At 39.5% G+C, this 17280-nt stretch overlaps 1 protein-coding gene across 4 annotated transcripts in view; it reads left to right on the top strand.

Annotated features, from left to right (window-relative positions):
• The window catches only part of trrap.L (transformation/transcription domain-associated protein L homeolog), a 132337-nt gene that overhangs the window by 95048 nt on the left and 20009 nt on the right, over positions 1 to 17280 (top strand). For all 4 annotated transcript variants that reach the window (XM_041575843.1, XM_041575844.1, XM_041575846.1 and 1 more), the window contains exons 61-65: positions 4825 to 5026; positions 6469 to 6633; positions 11871 to 11961; positions 12790 to 12989; positions 13094 to 13355. In XM_041575843.1, coding sequence (XP_041431777.1) covers positions 4825 to 5026; positions 6469 to 6633; positions 11871 to 11961; positions 12790 to 12989; positions 13094 to 13355 — 920 coding nt within the window. The remainder of the gene's footprint in view (positions 1 to 4824; positions 5027 to 6468; positions 6634 to 11870; positions 11962 to 12789; positions 12990 to 13093; positions 13356 to 17280) is intronic.

Here is a 17280-nt window from a genome sequence, read left to right as displayed (position 1 = left end):
GGGAATAGCTCCTTGCCTAAATGCACTCATTGGCTCAATTTCTGCTATACTATTGGTATTGTATCATCAGATATTTACACTTAGCCAGTTATAGGTATGGGAACTGTTGTCAAGAATGCTCAGGACCTGGAGTTTTCCAGACAAGTTTACCGAAAAATAATTTAAACATTAAATAAACTCAATAGGATTGGTTTGCATCCAATAAGGATTAATTATATCTTGGCTGAGCTCAATTACAAGGTACTTGTTTATTATTAGAGAGGAAAAGGAAATCATTTTAAAATATTAAAATTATTTGATCAAAATGGAGTCTATGGAAGATGGCCATAGACATAGATGGGGCTCTGTTTGGTGCAGAGCCCCATCACCCTAAAATACAGCCAAGCCTTTCCAAAAATGAACCAATCAAATTACTTTGTGCTCTTTTAACTGTTTCTCTAAGTTTTGTCTATTGTTACGGGCCAGTGAGCAGGGCAGAAGGGAGGTCGCCCCTCGCGGGCTTGATAAAGGTCAGCTTCTCACTTTGCTTCCTGCTTGTGAACAAGGTGATCTCAACTGCATGGAGAAAGTCATCAGAGGTGTCAGTGTGATAGATAACTCAAGCGAGAAGAAAGGAAAGAAGGCTTTTTGACAAATCTGGTTAGAAAGAGAAAAGTGTTGATAAAGTGAGTCGTTTATCAGCCTGCTCTCACGATAATGGCACTTTTCTCTTCCCAGTCCAAGACACAGAGAACAAGGTGTTTCTCTGCCCCCAATTTTACATAAGGAATGAAATTGGTTCTGCTATATTAGGGCTAATTGGGTTTTTAATAGACTTCCTGTCACTTGAGCTTATTAGCTTATGCATCATGCTTTCTTAACTATTACTATGGTGGATGAAGGGAAAGCGAACAGGCGACACTGTTTCTATAGGATTCTGCTCTTTTGTGAACTTGTCCTTCTACAATCAATTATGGGGAGAAAAGAGTTATTGCCAACCTACTTAAAGATCACTTTATTGCACTTTTGTAATTGAAAATCTGCTGAAAACAAGCCAAGCTTCTGCTTAAAGGAATAGTTGCGGTGGAAAGAAACATTTAGTATGATGCAATACAGTGACTTTAATGCCGAAGGCACTAAGATCCTCATAGGCAAGGCCAAATATGTATTTGTAACGCCCCTAGGCGGTTGTCCACCCACTTCCCCGCCCTCCCCTCAAGTGTGTGCAAACCTTCTACTCTGGGACTTTGCGCACGGGATATTTAAAGAACCACCAAAACTTCCCGCCCCCCCTGTATGTGCAGCAGTTTGGGAGCATATGTGCTGCCCCTAAAACTGCAGTCCTGGCCCCTGTCCTTTGTGGCCTTCCCACAAATACGGCCCTGTTCTTTGACCAAAATGATAATGTTCTCTATGGTAGATGTCGCTCAGGAACTCCAACTTGTGGCCTGTTTAAGATAAGTAGCTATGTTCCTGCACTTGCAAGTGCCATAAAAAACACATGTTCCATCTGATGAATAAAAATGATCTGTCTTGCTTTCATTGCGATAATTCCCCCATGAGGACCACGTCATGATAGGATTCCCCCATGAGGACCACGTCATGATAGGATTCCCCCATGAGGACCACGTCATGATAGGATTCCCCCATGAGGACCACGTCATGATAGGATTCCCCCATGAGGACCACGTCATGATAGGATTCCCCCATGAGGACCACGTCATGATAGGATTCCCCCATGAGGACCACATCATGATAGGATTACCCCATGAGGACCATGTCATGATAGGATTCTGCAATGAGGACCACATCATGATGCGATTTCCCTAATGAGGACCACTTCATGATAGAATTCCCCAATGAGGACCACGTCATAATAAGATTCCGCCATAAGGACCACTTCATGATAGGATTCCCCAATGAGGACCACTTCATGATAGGATTCACCAATGATGACCACGTCATGATAGGATTCCTCCATGAGGACCATGTCATGATAGGATTCCACAATGAGGACCACATCATGAAAGGATAGAAGATTGTCTAAATTGAAAACCACAATGAGAATCTTACAAAATAGCGATGCTAATAACAGTTGTAGGTAGTGAGGAGTGAAAGTTTTGCATAAAAATGACGCCCCTACACTCCAATGGGTGAAAAAAAATTTGCAGTGTTACCTTGCCCGTCAAAAAAAAAAAACTTGCCATCCATAAACTTCAATCCATTTCTGCGAATTTTTGCAGTTTCGCTGATTTTTGGCAAAGCAAAACGGGTCAGATTCGCCAATCACAAGTTGTATGTGAACTTGTCCTTTAAACAGTCTTTTCTTGTTGCTCTACAACTGTAACAGCAGCCCACAGGAGGCCAATTCCATCTTAAACAATTCATGAAGTGTGTATTCAATAAAAAGCAAACTAACAGCAAAAATAATAGCAGCTGAATATTATGCTGTACACCCTTAAATAGTATCTGGGAAAAACTGTTCTTGAGTGCTGAGCCCCTGAAATTCTATAAAATACTGGAGCATGAAAAAAATGGCCATTACAGCATAAATAATTCACAATACTGCCTTTATTTCTGAATTACGCCAAGGGCATTTTAGGTAAAATTCAAGCTGTAACGGTGAACCCCCCCTCCTCTTCCCCAAGCTGGTTAATAATTTAAAAACAAGTTAAGGAAAGTGACTTAGAAGATCGCACTGGAGAACAATACAACTGATATGGTATATAAAAAGTTAGATATATGTTATTTTAATTATTTTAAATACACCAAAAGCAAAAAAAAAATGCTTTTTTTAAATCTTTTCATGTCTGAACTTCTGGCTAAAATTACACTGAAACTGAAGGAAATGCTCATTAGCTTTCACCAAAACTAGACAAGTGTCTGCAGAGAATCGTGTGTGTCATGTGCCTGCATGCTTATAGTCCAGCACTTTTTTTAGGATTATGTCCTGTTTGAAATCAACTCAATCTTTAGGCAGTGCGGTCAGAATATTGGCAAGTCTCTGACCAACTCATGCATGTCCAGCTTTAGATTTAAAGGGGTGGTTCACCTTTAAGTTTTTTTACTTTGTTATAGAATGGGCTATTCTAAGCATCTTTGCAATTGGCCTTCATTATTCTTTATCGTTTTTTTATTATTTGTCTTCTTCCAAGTCTTTACAGCTTTCAAATAGGGGTCACTGACCCCCATCTAAAAACAAATGTTCTATAAGGCTACAACTTTATTGCTACTGCTACTTTTTATTACTCCTTTTTCTATTCAAACCTTCTCCTGTTCATTCTGCAGTCTCTTATTCAAACCAATGCAGTGTAATTTTGACCCCAGCAACCAGATTGCTGAAATTACAAACTGGAGACCAGCTGAATAAAAACTGTAGAAAATGAAAACCAACCGCAAATTGTCTTAGAATGTTACTCTCTTTTACATCATACTAAGGTGAACAACTTCTTTACGGTATGAACTAAAGGCCATGAACCTGCTGTTCTGATTGGCTGATAGCTGACAAAGCATAAAACGACAGTATACACCTAAAAACAAGTCTGCTAAAAAGTAGAACAATATAAAGGAATTAAAATTACATTCTCCCTATTGTTATTAAAAAAATCCATATTGTCCTATTTTATTTTATTTTTTTGCATTTATAAAACACAAATTTGAAAGTTGGCTCATTTGACTCATTTCCCCGTTCCTTTATAAACAGGGCAGTTTCCCATAGGCTTCATTTTAATCAATAATTCACAGTTTTGAGAATGATTTCCTATTTCTCTGTAATAATAAATAGTACCTTGAACTTGATCCCAACTAAGCGGCTAAACAATCCTATTGAGTTTTGTTAATGATTAAATGATTTTGATTGCGACCCAAATTATGGAAAAAAAAACTTATTTGGAAAGTCCTGAGCATTCTGGATAACAGGTCCCATGCCTGTGTTGCTTACAAACTTCTAAAAGCATGTTTGTTTGTTATAAAAGTAAATTTTGTCAAGGTTTTTTGTTTCTGTAAACAGCCCAGAACTGCCTTTGCCTTGTCCATTTCTGTTGGGAAAAAAAAGTCCTCTTAGCAACAAAAATGTGGAAAATTCCCAATCTACATGGTTCATAATTATTTAGAATTTTGTGAACAAATATGCCTATATATATACATATTTGGGGAAATCATTAGTCAGGATTCCTAAATGAGCCAGTAATAGTTCTATTAATCAGCCAAAACGACGGACAAACCATGGAGAACATTGAAAGATTTCAGCATAGATCTGGCCTGGTGTTTTTTTTTTCGCCGCAAGCTAATTAGTAATGCGGCATGGTAATGAGCTTTAAATGAGCCTCTGTCTCGGTGTAAGTTTATCTTGCCTTTGTTGTTCTCTTTCAATAATGTTGCTATGTTTATCCAACTTGCGTCCTTCCTCCATTAAAAGAGTGTCATGGTTGTTCTGTTAGGCTAAGTATGTCGGCCCCCAGCTGTTTTTGGTACGGTAGATAGAACACATTTCAGCACTAACATTAAAAACGGCAAGGCAAATTAAGACAAGGGAAGAATATTTACATAGATATAGTCAAGTCTATGTGTGTGTATGCCCTGTATATAAATAGTAGTTGTCTTTCACATATTTTCCGTTCAATAGACATTGGCCCACCCATAATGGTCCCATAGGCTGATCATTTGGATCTTTGTAGAAGTGTGTTCCCCCATAACTTGAAGGTTGGATAATGCTAAACACATGTGAATGGGCTACATGTTCCAACCGACGACCTATTAAATGGTTGAAGGCCTTTTCTGTATTATTTGTTCTATTTTAAATGTAAAAACCAAAACCCCTAACAAAAATGTCTTCTCCTCTCCTAGGTCTGATGATGCAAACAAAGCTTTTTCAGCAGCCGTGCAGATGCATGATGTGCTGGTCAAGGCCTGGGCAATGTGGGGTGACTATTTGGAAAACATCTTCGTTAAAGAGCGCCAGTTGCACTTGGGCGTGTCGGCCATCACCTGCTACCTTCATGCTTGTCGTCACCAGAACGAGAGCAAGTCAAGAAAATATTTGGCAAAAGTAGGTGTGAGCAGTGTCGGACTGGGACACCAGGGGCCCACCCAAATACCTTAGACCAGGGGCCCACTCTCAGTACTATTATTCTTCCTCTCCTCACTCAACCTCTATTCTCCTAGTCTCTATTCTTTACATACTATAATCTATTATTCCATCTATTTAGCCTCTTTTTCTCAAAGAAATAGGGAATGGCCATGAAATAAGCCAAATGTTTAGCAGCACAAGGGCCCCCTGACACCTGGGCCCACCGGGAGTTTTCCTGGTATCCCGGTGGGCCAGTCCGACACTGGGTGTGAGGGAACTCAAACAATTGAACTGACACGGCCTTCCTGAAACAAAATATTCTTTAAAAGATGTTAAACTGGCCATTTATAGGTAGACTCGCTGACCATATAGAGTTACGGGATCCATTATCCAGAAAGCTCAGAATTACGGTAAGGCTGTCTCCCATAGACTCCATTTTATCCAAATAATCAACATTTTTAAAAATTATTTCCTTTTTCTCTTTAATAAGCACATTGTACTCTATCCAAACTAAGATATAATTAATCCTTATTGGAAGCGAAACCCGTCTATTAGGTTTATTTAATGTTTACATGATTTTCTCGTAGACTTAAGGTATGAAGATCCAAATTATGGAAAAATTGGTTATACGGAAAACCCCAGGTCCCGAGCATTCTGGATAACACGTCCCATACCTGTATAGGTATACTCAAACTCGGCCAAAAACAGATCTTTGCTTTGTTGGCCGCCTAAGTAATGGGCCAAACTGAGCCAATCAAATTCTATGTAGCCAAAACAGGAGAGGACTTCCAGTGTCTAAGTAATCCCTTGGTTGACCGGCAGCGTACAGGAGGCTCTGTTTGGCAGTATACTTGGTTTTCATGCAATTAGAACATGCCTCTAAACTAAGAATTAAAAAATGAGTTCTTGCTTTGAGGACATTGGGAGCAAAATTCAAGGGGTTGGTGAGCAATATGTTGATCATGAGCCCACTGGTTGGGGACCACTGATGTAGATAGTATTTGATTGGACCATATTATGTATGATTTGAGGTGTTGATAATCACTGATCTATAATGTGCAATTTTGTAACATGCTACATGATGCTGATCTAAGTAGCCCAAAATGTGGTGCTAAAGAACCCAGTTGACTTACAAATGGGGACCATCTGCAAGTTGTTAAGCTGGCGCTTGCCAGGGGGCGAGTGCCTGGAAATATGGCCCTCTGCTTGTGTATGTACAAAGGATATTTTAATGCCTTGTCTGTGTTACCATTCTTCTTAGTATTAGATACACTCCCAGATGTGATAAACCAAATAGCTAACATTGAATTACCATTCCTGTTTTAAAGAAATAATAAAGATATATAGTAGATCACATGAATTGTTTTCCTAAATAACATGTCCCTTTCATCACAGTTCTGTGTTTTCCTTTGCAACCTCAGGTGCTTTGGCTGCTGAGCTTTGATGATGACAAGAACACTCTGGCAGATGCAGTAGATAAGTATTGTATTGGTGTCCCTCCAATCCAGTGGCTGGCATGGATCCCACAGCTGCTTACATGTCTCGTTGGCTCCGAGGGCAAACTTCTCCTGAACCTAATCAGCCAGGTGAGGATACAGACAACTTCTTTCAACACACTGCTGAGCAAAGCTCTCTTTTTTTTTTTTTTTTCTGTAACAAAGCTCAGAATATTCTCTGCATGCATTTGACTATGCCCCCATATTTTTAGTGCTATGTTATAAAGTAAATCCAACATACAGCAGTTTATATTTTGCCTTTAAGATAATCTATCTTCTGCCAATAATTATAACTATTGGATATTTCCAAGTATAATTGACCGTTATTACATAAAGAGTAGCATGCGTTATTTGAAGCGGTTGAAACGGCTAAATATGTGTTACAGTATGTTCTACAAAAGAGTTCTATTTAGTGCAGGGGACCTGCCATGCCCTACTTTTGTAGAAATATAACTGCTAGCGTTGCAACAGCTAAGCAAGTGGAGCAATATCTGGAGTACTAAAGGTCTACTTTTCCAGTTTGTACTGAAAAGGGTTGTTCACCTTTTAATATGATGTAGAGTGATATTCTGAGACAATTTGCAATTGGTTTTCAATTTTTTATTGAGTGATTTAGCTTTTTATTCAGCAATCTGGTTGCCAGGGTCCAAATCCCCCCCCCACACACTTTTGAAAGCTGGAAAGGGGGGCGAATAATTAAAAATATATCCTGAAGACCAATTGAAAAGTTGCTTAGAATTGGTCATTCTATAGAACATATTTGGACGGTTATTTATCAATGGTCGTATTTTAGACCTCGAATGAACGCACAACTCGAATGGTTTCTAATTTAAGAAAAATCTTGCATGGAAACAACTTGAATCAGCGCGATCAGGGTTAACAACCCGAAAACTCGAATTGATAAGAGTTTTCGGCAAAAAAAAAAATGTTTTTTGACGAAACCCTTTAGAAAAAAACTTGAACATCATGATATTTTTCAAGAAAAATTCAAGGTTTTTTTTTACCTAAAAAAAAAACAAAACAATTTTTGACTCAAAAATAACCTCAAAAACTAGATTTTTATTTTTTGTAGATAACACAACTCAAACCTTAATTAATCTGCCCCTGAAAGGCTTACCACCCTTTAAGCAATTGTAACATATGTTTCTTATCTTGGCCTGCCCTATCCTTGAAGCCTGTGACTTTGCACATGCTCAGTGCAAATTATGCTGTACGTGCTCACTGTCAATGCTTGAATGTTGATCGGCATGCTTGAAAGACCAGATGCTGAGTCTACGAGGATAGGGGACTTTGGGGCACCTCTTTTGTTACCACAGTCAAATGACACTGAACCTTCAGGATGATACTGCAACTTTACTATCCATTATATGGATTATTCATTGTAACCTTTGAGTTGCTTTTTAAACCAGGTCCAAGCCTTTTCTACATATAGATACATGTGCGTGAAACTGCCTGAGATGGAATATGCAATGACTGGCTTGCTTGACTAAATGCTCAAGCGCTACTCACATCATCCAGACTTCTCTACCCTCCATAGCTAATGTTATCCCTGAGAGGAGGAAATTTCATCTACTGAATGAAATGAGCCTTTTTTTTATTAGTCTATTCTAAACTAAGCTTTGCCTAAAAGCTTGCTGTAACTAGATTAAGCTAAATTGTGGGTTATACCGTATTATTGAACTTAAGTGCATGCTAATTATTTCATAAAGGCAAATGGAAATGAGCACCGATTGCCTCATGTTTCAGTGATTGCTCTGCGTATAGTGTAGAATTCTAAAGGCGAACAAATGATTGTTAAAATCAACTCTCCCCTCACTTACACACCCACACACATTAGTAGCAAGCATATACTGCGGACACTTAAAGGGATACTGTCATGGGAAAAAACCATTTTTTCAAAATGAATCAGTTAATAGTGCTGCTCCAGCAGAATTCTGCACTGAAATCCATTTCTCAAAAGAGCAAACAGATTTTTTTATATTCAATTTTGAAATCTGACATGGGGCTAGACATTTTGTCAATTTCCCAGCTGCCCCTGGTCATGTGACTTGTGCCTGCACTATAGGAGAGAAATGCTTTTTGGCAGGCTGCTGTTTTTCCTTCTCAATGTAACTGAACGTGTCTCAGTGGGACATGGGTTTTTACTATTGAGTGTTGTTCTTAGATCTACCAGGCAGCTGTTATCTTGTGTTAGGGAGCTGTTATCTGGTTACCTTTCCATTGTTCTTTTGTTTGGCTGCTGGGGGGGAGGGGGTGATATCACTCCAACTTGCAGTAAAGAGTGATTGAAGTTTATCAGAGCACAAGTCACATGACTTGGGGCAGCTGGGAAATTGACAATATGTTTAGCCCCATGTCAGATTTAAAAATTGAATATAAAAAAAATCTGTTTGCTCTTTTGAGAAATTGATTTCAGTGCAGAATTCTGCTGGAGCAGCACTATTAACTGATTCATTTGGAAAAAAAATGTTTTTCCCATGACAGTATCCCTTCAAATATGCACACAAACAGGTATTATCCAATCAGGTTGTGTGTTTGGCAAAAGGACTATTGCATCCCAGTGATCTGTATTAAAATCTCTACCCAAAAGAGAAGTCCTCTGTAAAGCTGAATCTGTCTAATATTGTCTCCTTAAAGCAGCCAATGAACCTCATTACAATGTTTTCTTCTTACGATATGTTTAATTTTGGGCTACAGTATTTGTTATGTTGGGTAAGGTTACTCTCTGGGCACTGCCAGTCTATAGCCTTAGGCACAGTGGGAATTTGTGGCCTTATAGACTAACTGGTATTATTATTCCTGCATTTCTGTGGAGGGCTGCTATCTTGCAGATCTTAATTTGCTGTCTCCTGAATTTATGCAGTAAGCTGAATGAAAGAATGCTCTTTGCTCTGCCCTCGGTGCTAGGTGTTAGCAATGTGCAAAGTCAGCTCTTCTTCAGATTGGTTGTTGCCATTTGCTTTCCAAAGTGCAGACAAATAACAGCGACAGCGTGTCTGGGCCCCCCGACTGAAGCTGGGTGAACCATGCGCCACGTAGTCCAGGATTAGCAGAAGCAGATCTAATGCTGATTTCCGAAAAAAAACAAATGTCAAGCTGAATTTGCCAAGCACAGTTCACTGTGTGTTTTCGCTAGCGTGCTCTGCTGTAGCTATTTGGATAAACTGGTTTGCCGTCAGTCTTGCTGTTACTGTAATGCTAGGCCTAATGTGTTTATTTCCAACTGGTGTAGACTCCTTGGATCCCCAGTTGACCTTTGGCTCTAAGGAAATGCAGGGAGTTGTGGTGCAGCAACAGATGGTGGGCAGCAGGGTGCAAACCTCTGAGCTTGGTTAGCTGTCTAAAGCAGGTGTATGAGCAGGCATTGGAAATAAATAACATGCATGAACTCCTTTCTCTGCTTGTGGTGGTTGCTTTGCTAGATATATCTTTTTGGGTTCTCAGAACTTATTCTGCACTGCAGGATGATGCTTCTGAAATCCTATTCATACACAGCAGGACATCAATTCCGAGGGCATCGCATTACCATGGCAAAAATGGTTCACAGGGTAATATCTGATGTCTTTTATACATGCATTAAATCCGGAATACAATTGTATAGATTCCTACAGCTTGATTGTCCACACAGTTTTGCTTTTCATTATGATTTAACCCAACCTGTTCCCAAACTGTATGGCTGGAGCATGGTGCTCAGCCTGAAGGTCACTTAGGGTGAGATTTGTAAAGAATTTATTTTTGTTCACCTAGACCAGTGATCCCCAACCAGTAGCTCGCGAGCAACATGTTGCTCTCCAACCCCTTGGATGTTGCTCCCAGTTGCATTAAAGCAGGTGCTTATTTTTGAATTCCAGGCTTGGAGGCAAGTTTTAGTTGCATAGAAACCAGTTGTACTGCCAAACAGAGCCTCAATGTAGGTTGACAATCCACATAGGGGCTACTAAATGGCCAATCACAGCCCCTATTTGGCACCCCAGGAACATTTTTCATGCTAGTGTTGCTCCCCAACTCCTTTTACTTCTGAATGTTGCTCACGGGTTCTAAAGGTTGGGGATCCCTGACCTAGACACACCTGAAATTCCAGCTTGAAGGTCTGTGATGAATACCACTTGTTGTCTTAGATATACATTGGAACTACTGTATGGTTAAGTGGCTGAGTCAACAATCTCTGTAACCTTATAATGGGTGAAAGAAGCCCCTTATAAAATCCTGGACCTCTAAGGGGCTCGAACCAAACAAAGTCCAACAGCTGTTGATTGTTCCTGTCTTAACCTTACAAGAGGCTAAGGAAGCCCCTGATAAAATGCTGGACTTCTAAGGATGCTTGAACTAAACAAAAGTCTGGCAGCAGTTGATTGTTCCTGTCTGAAGCTTATAATGGTCTAAGGAAGCCCCTAATAAAATGTTGCACCTCTAAGGAGGCTTTGACCAAACAAAGTCCAACAGCCGTTGATTGTTTCTATCTGAATCTTATATGGAGCTAAGGAAGCCCCTGACAAAATGCTAGACATCTAAGAAGGCTTGAACTAAACAAAAGTCCAACAGCCGTTGATTGTTCCTGTCTGAAGTTTATAAGGGTCTAAGGAACCTCAAAGGAGGCTTGGACCAAACAAAAGTCCAACAGCCATTGATTATTTCTTTCTGGATCCTACACGGAGCTAAGGAAACCCTGGACAAAATGCTAGACATCTAAGGAGGCTTGAACTAAACAAAAGTCCAACAACCGATGATTTTTCCTGTCTGAAGTTTATAAGGGTCTAAGGAAGCATCTGATATGTTGCACCTCTAAGGAGGCTTGGACAAAACAAAAGCCCAACAGCCATTGATTATTTCTTTCTGAATCCAACGTTAAGAAGGCCCCTGACAAAATGCTGGACCTCTGAGGAGGCTTGAACCAATAAAGTACCGCAGCTGTTGAGTTAAACTATATACTTCCAAAGTACACAGTAATGTTTACTTGTAAGGTTGGTGCATGGCTAGTATTTTCTTGGTCCAAAATATAAAATAGCTATTTGATGGCAATGTCATTAACCGGGCAAAGGTAGCAGATATATAAAATACCCATTATATGGAAATTTTGCTAGAAAACAACGAGATCTGGAATATGTCATTATTATCTCTGAATATTTTATAGGCTATTTTTTAATTAGAATTTTTTATTTCCATAAATGGCTGTATGGTACATGTATCCTGTACAGGCGAATATGCTTGCCTTTCCTTTATATTTTTGCTGTTTTCACCCTGCTAACACAAAGCTTCAGTTTCCCAGCCAGTAGGTATTTCTGCCATGGATTGAAAGATTTAGAGTATTTGTTGTGCTTTCTCCTAAGGTTGGACGAGTGTATCCACAAGCTGTTTACTTCCCTATCCGGACTCTCTATTTAACACTGAAGATAGAGCAGCGGGAGCGTTACAAAAGTGGTGAGGCTTGGATTTTCAAGTGCCAAATCTTTGTATTACACACATTCATTCCTGGGAAAGAAAGTAATTTCATGGTTTCCTTCTGTTTGCTGACACAGCCCAACAAAGTGTCGGCTTTAATGAAAAGAGGAGGTTTTTAGCCAACTGTGAATGGTTTTCTTCTTCCCTATTCTAATAGGCATGTGAGATAGCTTTACTGGCTCTTAATTCTCAACATAAATCCCATTAGGTGGATATTTTACAGATTAATTGCAATTAAGTATTTGGAAAACAGTAATACGGGGAGCGTAACGTATATTATTGAGAAAGCCAAACATTCGCATATCTGAGCAGTGGCTGTGTGTTCCCTTGGTACATTGAAGCTTTCTGCCATTTATCATGCCTGTTGTCCACTGGAGGCCACTGTTTTCTGTAAATCGCATTATCAGCATAGTCCAATGAAGAATTCATATAAATACAGATAGATAGGATCTATAGGCAGGATAAAACATGCCCGTGTAATTTACTGTGCTTCTAGTAGTGAGTATAGCCCCTTTGTATAGATTATAAATGATTAGATGCCTTTTATCAGTATATTTGGTTGATTTCCCCTTTTCTGCCATGTAGTAGCCCAGAGTATGCTTTCATTCTTAGAACTCTAGTTTTCTAGACGCAAACCTTTTTCTTTTTTGACATAATGGCTTACTTACCCCATATAAAATAGTGAAACTACTTAGTTTGGACTGATAGAACCTAATAATCCCACTGTTGTGCTCCACCTCTTCAAGTTCTTTGACTTCTCTTCCTTGTTCTGTAATATATAGAATAACTGTAGTCAATTTCTTTCAGACTCTGGACAACACCAGCCCAGTTCTGTAGGCACACAATCACATTCTGCCTCTGATCCAGGGCCAATAAGAGCCACTGCACCCATGTGGAGGTGCAGCCGAATTATGCACATGCAGAGAGAACTACACCCCACCCTCTTGTCATCTTTGGAAGGCATTGTGGACCAGATGGTCTGGTTCCGAGAAAATTGGCATGAAGAGGTAAGTTTAATTTGAAGGTCCTCTCCATGCACAGAGTCTTTTTGATCTCCTGTGGTCGGTCACTGGTTGTATGTTGAGAGAAAAACTCTGTTTTTGCTTTCTAGGTTCTTAGGCAGCTCCAGCAAGGACTGGCCAAATGCTATTCCGTGGCATTTGAGAAGAGCGGAGCAGTGTCTGACGCCAAAATAACCCCTCACACCTTGAACTTTGTGAAAAAGCTTGTTAGCACGTTTGGAGTGGGCCTGGAGAATGTATCAAACGTCTCTACCATGTTTTCAAGTGCAGCCTCAGAATCGCTTGCCCGAAGAGCTCAGGCAACGGCCCAAGACCCAGTTTTCCAGAAACTGAAAAGCCAGTTTACAACAGGTAATAGATAATATTCAACTTGTGTTAAAAAGGCTTAGTTTTAGTTTCCCTTTTGTATATGCTTAAAGGGTATCCAATAGATCTTATAGGGGGACTCCTTTTGCCTAGAAGACGTATTGGAGCTCACTCTATTAAAATCACCAGACATCATGTCTCTCTACATGCAGGATTTATGCAAAAGTCAGTTATTTTGTTAGATTTTGTTTGTACAGGAATCGGTTATATTAGTGAGCTCTAATACATCTGCTAGGAATGGAAGCCCCCTATAAGATATATTGTACCCAACTGCTGCAAAAAGACAGAATGAAGAGAAACTGATGCTGAGAGAGAGAGATAGTGAAGATAAACATGATTATTTCAGAAATGATGCAGAATATTTAATTTGATTGTATTTAGAAAGTTTCTTATTTCAGTATGATGAATCTTTTATTACATTTTCACGAAAGTTCCCCTTTAATTGGATTCGTTAATTATTACTCTGGCGTTACTGGTTATGCTTGTTGTTTCCACCATGTATAAATAGGCCACACTGCAGAATTTGCAACTGATCTGAATATTAGTGCAATATGGTCACACACATTATGGTTACATTGCCTTGACCCGGTGAATTTGTCCTCAATACAAGAGGTTGGATCAATCCGAGAAAGTGCAGACCCGGTACAGGCACCTAACTGTCATTAATTGTCCCAATTTTCTCTTTTGTCTGATCATCACGGTTTAATCTCATACATACTGTTCAGCAGTGTGCTCAAAGTCTAGTTGGAGATCAAGAAAGTCTTTATAAAATATATATTATAAATTCAATGCCTGGCCACAGCTTTTCTTATCTCACTATAGTCTGGTACTGTCATAATCCTCAGGAATAACCTAGCCGGGTGTGGTCTGATGACATTGGGGCATTGCCAGAAATGAAATGGTTTGGGCTTAGTTACATTAGATAAAAGAACTAAACTGTACTCTTAGTTTGTACAGTACAGGTATGGGATTCGTTATCCGGAAACCCGTTGTCTAGAAAGCTCCGAATTATTGAAAGCCCATTTCATAGACTCCATTTTATCCAAATAATCAAAATTTAAAATAAACATTTTCTTTTTCTCTGTAATAATAAAACAGTACCTTATATTTGATCCAAAAAAAAAATATATAATTCATCTTTACTGGAAGCAAAACCAGCCTATTGGGTTTATTTAATGTTTACATGATTTCCTAGTAGACTTAAGGTATGAAGATCCAAATTACGGAAAAGAGACGTTATCCGGAGAACCCCAGGTCCTGAACATTTTGGATAATAGGTCCTAAACCTATACTGCAGTCTGTACAATACTATATGCAATATCTATTTTAGCATTTTCAGATGAATAGAGTGGGAGGGTGCAATGCTATGGGTCATACTTTTTTCCTATTTTTTGTAATTATTTTAGCATTTATTTACTAATTTCCTTTACCAAGTACATCTTTGCTGAAAGCGAAAAAAAATCTTAAAGGGATATTGTCATGGGAAAACATGTTTTTTGTTTTTTTCAAAACGCATCCATTAATAGTGCTGCTCCAGCAGAATTCTGCACTGAAATCCATTTCTCAAAAGAGCAAACAGATTTTTTATATTCAATTTTGAAATCTGACATGGGGCTAGACATATTGTCAGTTTTCCAGCTGCCCCTGGTCATGTGACTTGTGCTCTGATAAACTTCAATCACTCTTTACTGCTGTACTGCAAGTTGAAGTGATATCACCCCCTCCATCCCCCCCCCCAGCAGCCTAACAAAAGAACAATGGGAAGGTAACCAGCTAACAGCTCCCTAACACAAGATAACCGCTCACTGGTAGATCTAAAAACAACACTCAATAGTAAAAGCCAAGTCCCACTGAGACTGATTCAGTTACATTAAGTAGGAGAAATAACAGCCTGCCAGAAAGTAGTTCCATCCTAAAGTGCAGGCACAAGTCACATGACTGGGGCAGCTGGGAAACTGACAATGTGTCTAGCCCCATTTCAGATTTTAAAATTGAATATTAAAAAAAATCTGTTTGCTCTTTTGAAAAATGGATTTCAGTGCAGAAATCTACTGGAGCAGCACTATTAAATGATGTGTTTTGGAAAAAACATGCTTTCCCATGACAGTATCCCTTTAAAGATTGTAAGAATGATGTATCATTTCCTTTCGCTACAATCAGAGAGTTTTTTGGACTGTGCCAATAGGAAAAAAATAGTTTTGCTTGATGTGTTTATTAGAATAACGCTCTTGCAAGCAAGCACTAAGGATTGATTCAGCTTTATTGGAAAACCAATTCGACATAAACCGCGGCAAGCCTTCACAGGCCCTCTGGCGTATCGGGTCTGTTACTACGAGTCCTTAGGAAGACCTAACGTTTGTATCGGAGCACCAGTAAACCCCCCCATCATATTGAACACAATTTTCTGCCTGTTCTGAAGCAAAATTATCTCCAGCCGTCCTGGGCGATGCATAAAGCTCTCGTTTTAACTTACTGCGCGCTTAGCCGGGTAGTAGCTTCTCTGGAATTTCACAGGCTGTGATTTGGAAATTGGCTGATGGGATTCACTTGAAAGTAGCTTCCAGCTTAAAATATGACCTACATATATTGTGCCCATTAAGTATTTCATGATGTAGTCTGTGAGGCACCACAGTTGCATGACAGTAGATAATGGAAGTTCTGAACCATATGATTAAATTTAATGGATGAAGGCCTCCGGGCTAAAAGGTGTCTATGCAGCCTCCTCTAGTCCTTGTGATTGTTTGCACACTATCACAAAATTCCGGCTTGGAAATTTTTATCTGTTATGTTTGTCTTTAATGGATCTGCATCCCTGCCCAAACCCCGGTCACAATAGGAAACCACTCGCTTGCTTAACCCTAAATATCATTTGCTTTTCACGGACGTTGCGCTAAAAGTACTTTGCCCGTGAAGCATTGTTGTTTTTATGGCTGGAAGGACATTGGTATCTCCTGGGATATCATAGGAGATATTTTTATTTGCCAGGGTATTATCAGATCATCATGGGCTAGGTTTAAAGGGTCCTTGCAGAGCACATAAATGAATCCGAGACCCCCATACCCGTTTCTCCTTTCCAGAGTAGTAACAGCTGCCAGTGTCTCATCCAACCCCCCTCTGCATTTTGCTTACGGGTTTATATGAAAATTTGAGGGTTATGGCAATTGACAGGAACCCAATTAGTTATGCACTGAATCCAGGATTCGGTTGGGGATTTGGCATTTTTCAGCAGGATTTAGATTCGGTTGAATTTTTCTGCCTGGCCGAACCGAATCCTAATTTGCATATGCAAATTAGTGGCGGGGAGGGAAATAGTGTGAGTTTTTGTCACAAAACAAGGAAGTAAAAAAAGTTTTTTTCCTTCCCACCCCTAATTTGCATATGCAAATTAGGATTTGGTTCAGTATTCGGCTGAATCTTTCGCGAAGGGTATAGTGGTTTGGCCGAATCCAAAATAGTTGATTCGGTGCATCCCTAGATACAACGGCAGCTTAGGAAAAGCACCATACTAGGCCATTCTAGAAGCCTGGGGGCAAGGAAAGTCAATTATGTCCCCCTCGCAGAGAATGATATGCTGTCTTAAAGGAATTGTTCATTGTTAAAATAAAAATTGGGTAAATCGATAGGCTGTGCAAAATAAAAATTGTTTACAAAATAGTTAGGCAAAATTGTAATGTATAAAGTGTGGTGACTGGATAGCCAGAACACTACTTCCTGCTTTTCAGCTCTCTTGATTTCCACTGATTGGTTACTAGGCAGCAACCATTTGTGGCTTAAGGGGGGGACACATGCTTTTAAATCTGAGCTTTTTTTTTTTTCATTTCAATCATATACCCTCATGTATACCTCCTTTTTGATAACTCACAACCGCGGAAACAAAATAGTACAGGTATGGGACCTGTTATCCAGAATA

This window comes from Xenopus laevis, chromosome 9_10L (genome assembly GCF_017654675.1).
Source record: "Xenopus laevis strain J_2021 chromosome 9_10L, Xenopus_laevis_v10.1, whole genome shotgun sequence".
NCBI lineage: Eukaryota > Metazoa > Chordata > Amphibia > Anura > Pipidae > Xenopus > Xenopus laevis.
This window is presented reverse-complemented; position numbering and strand designations above follow the sequence as displayed.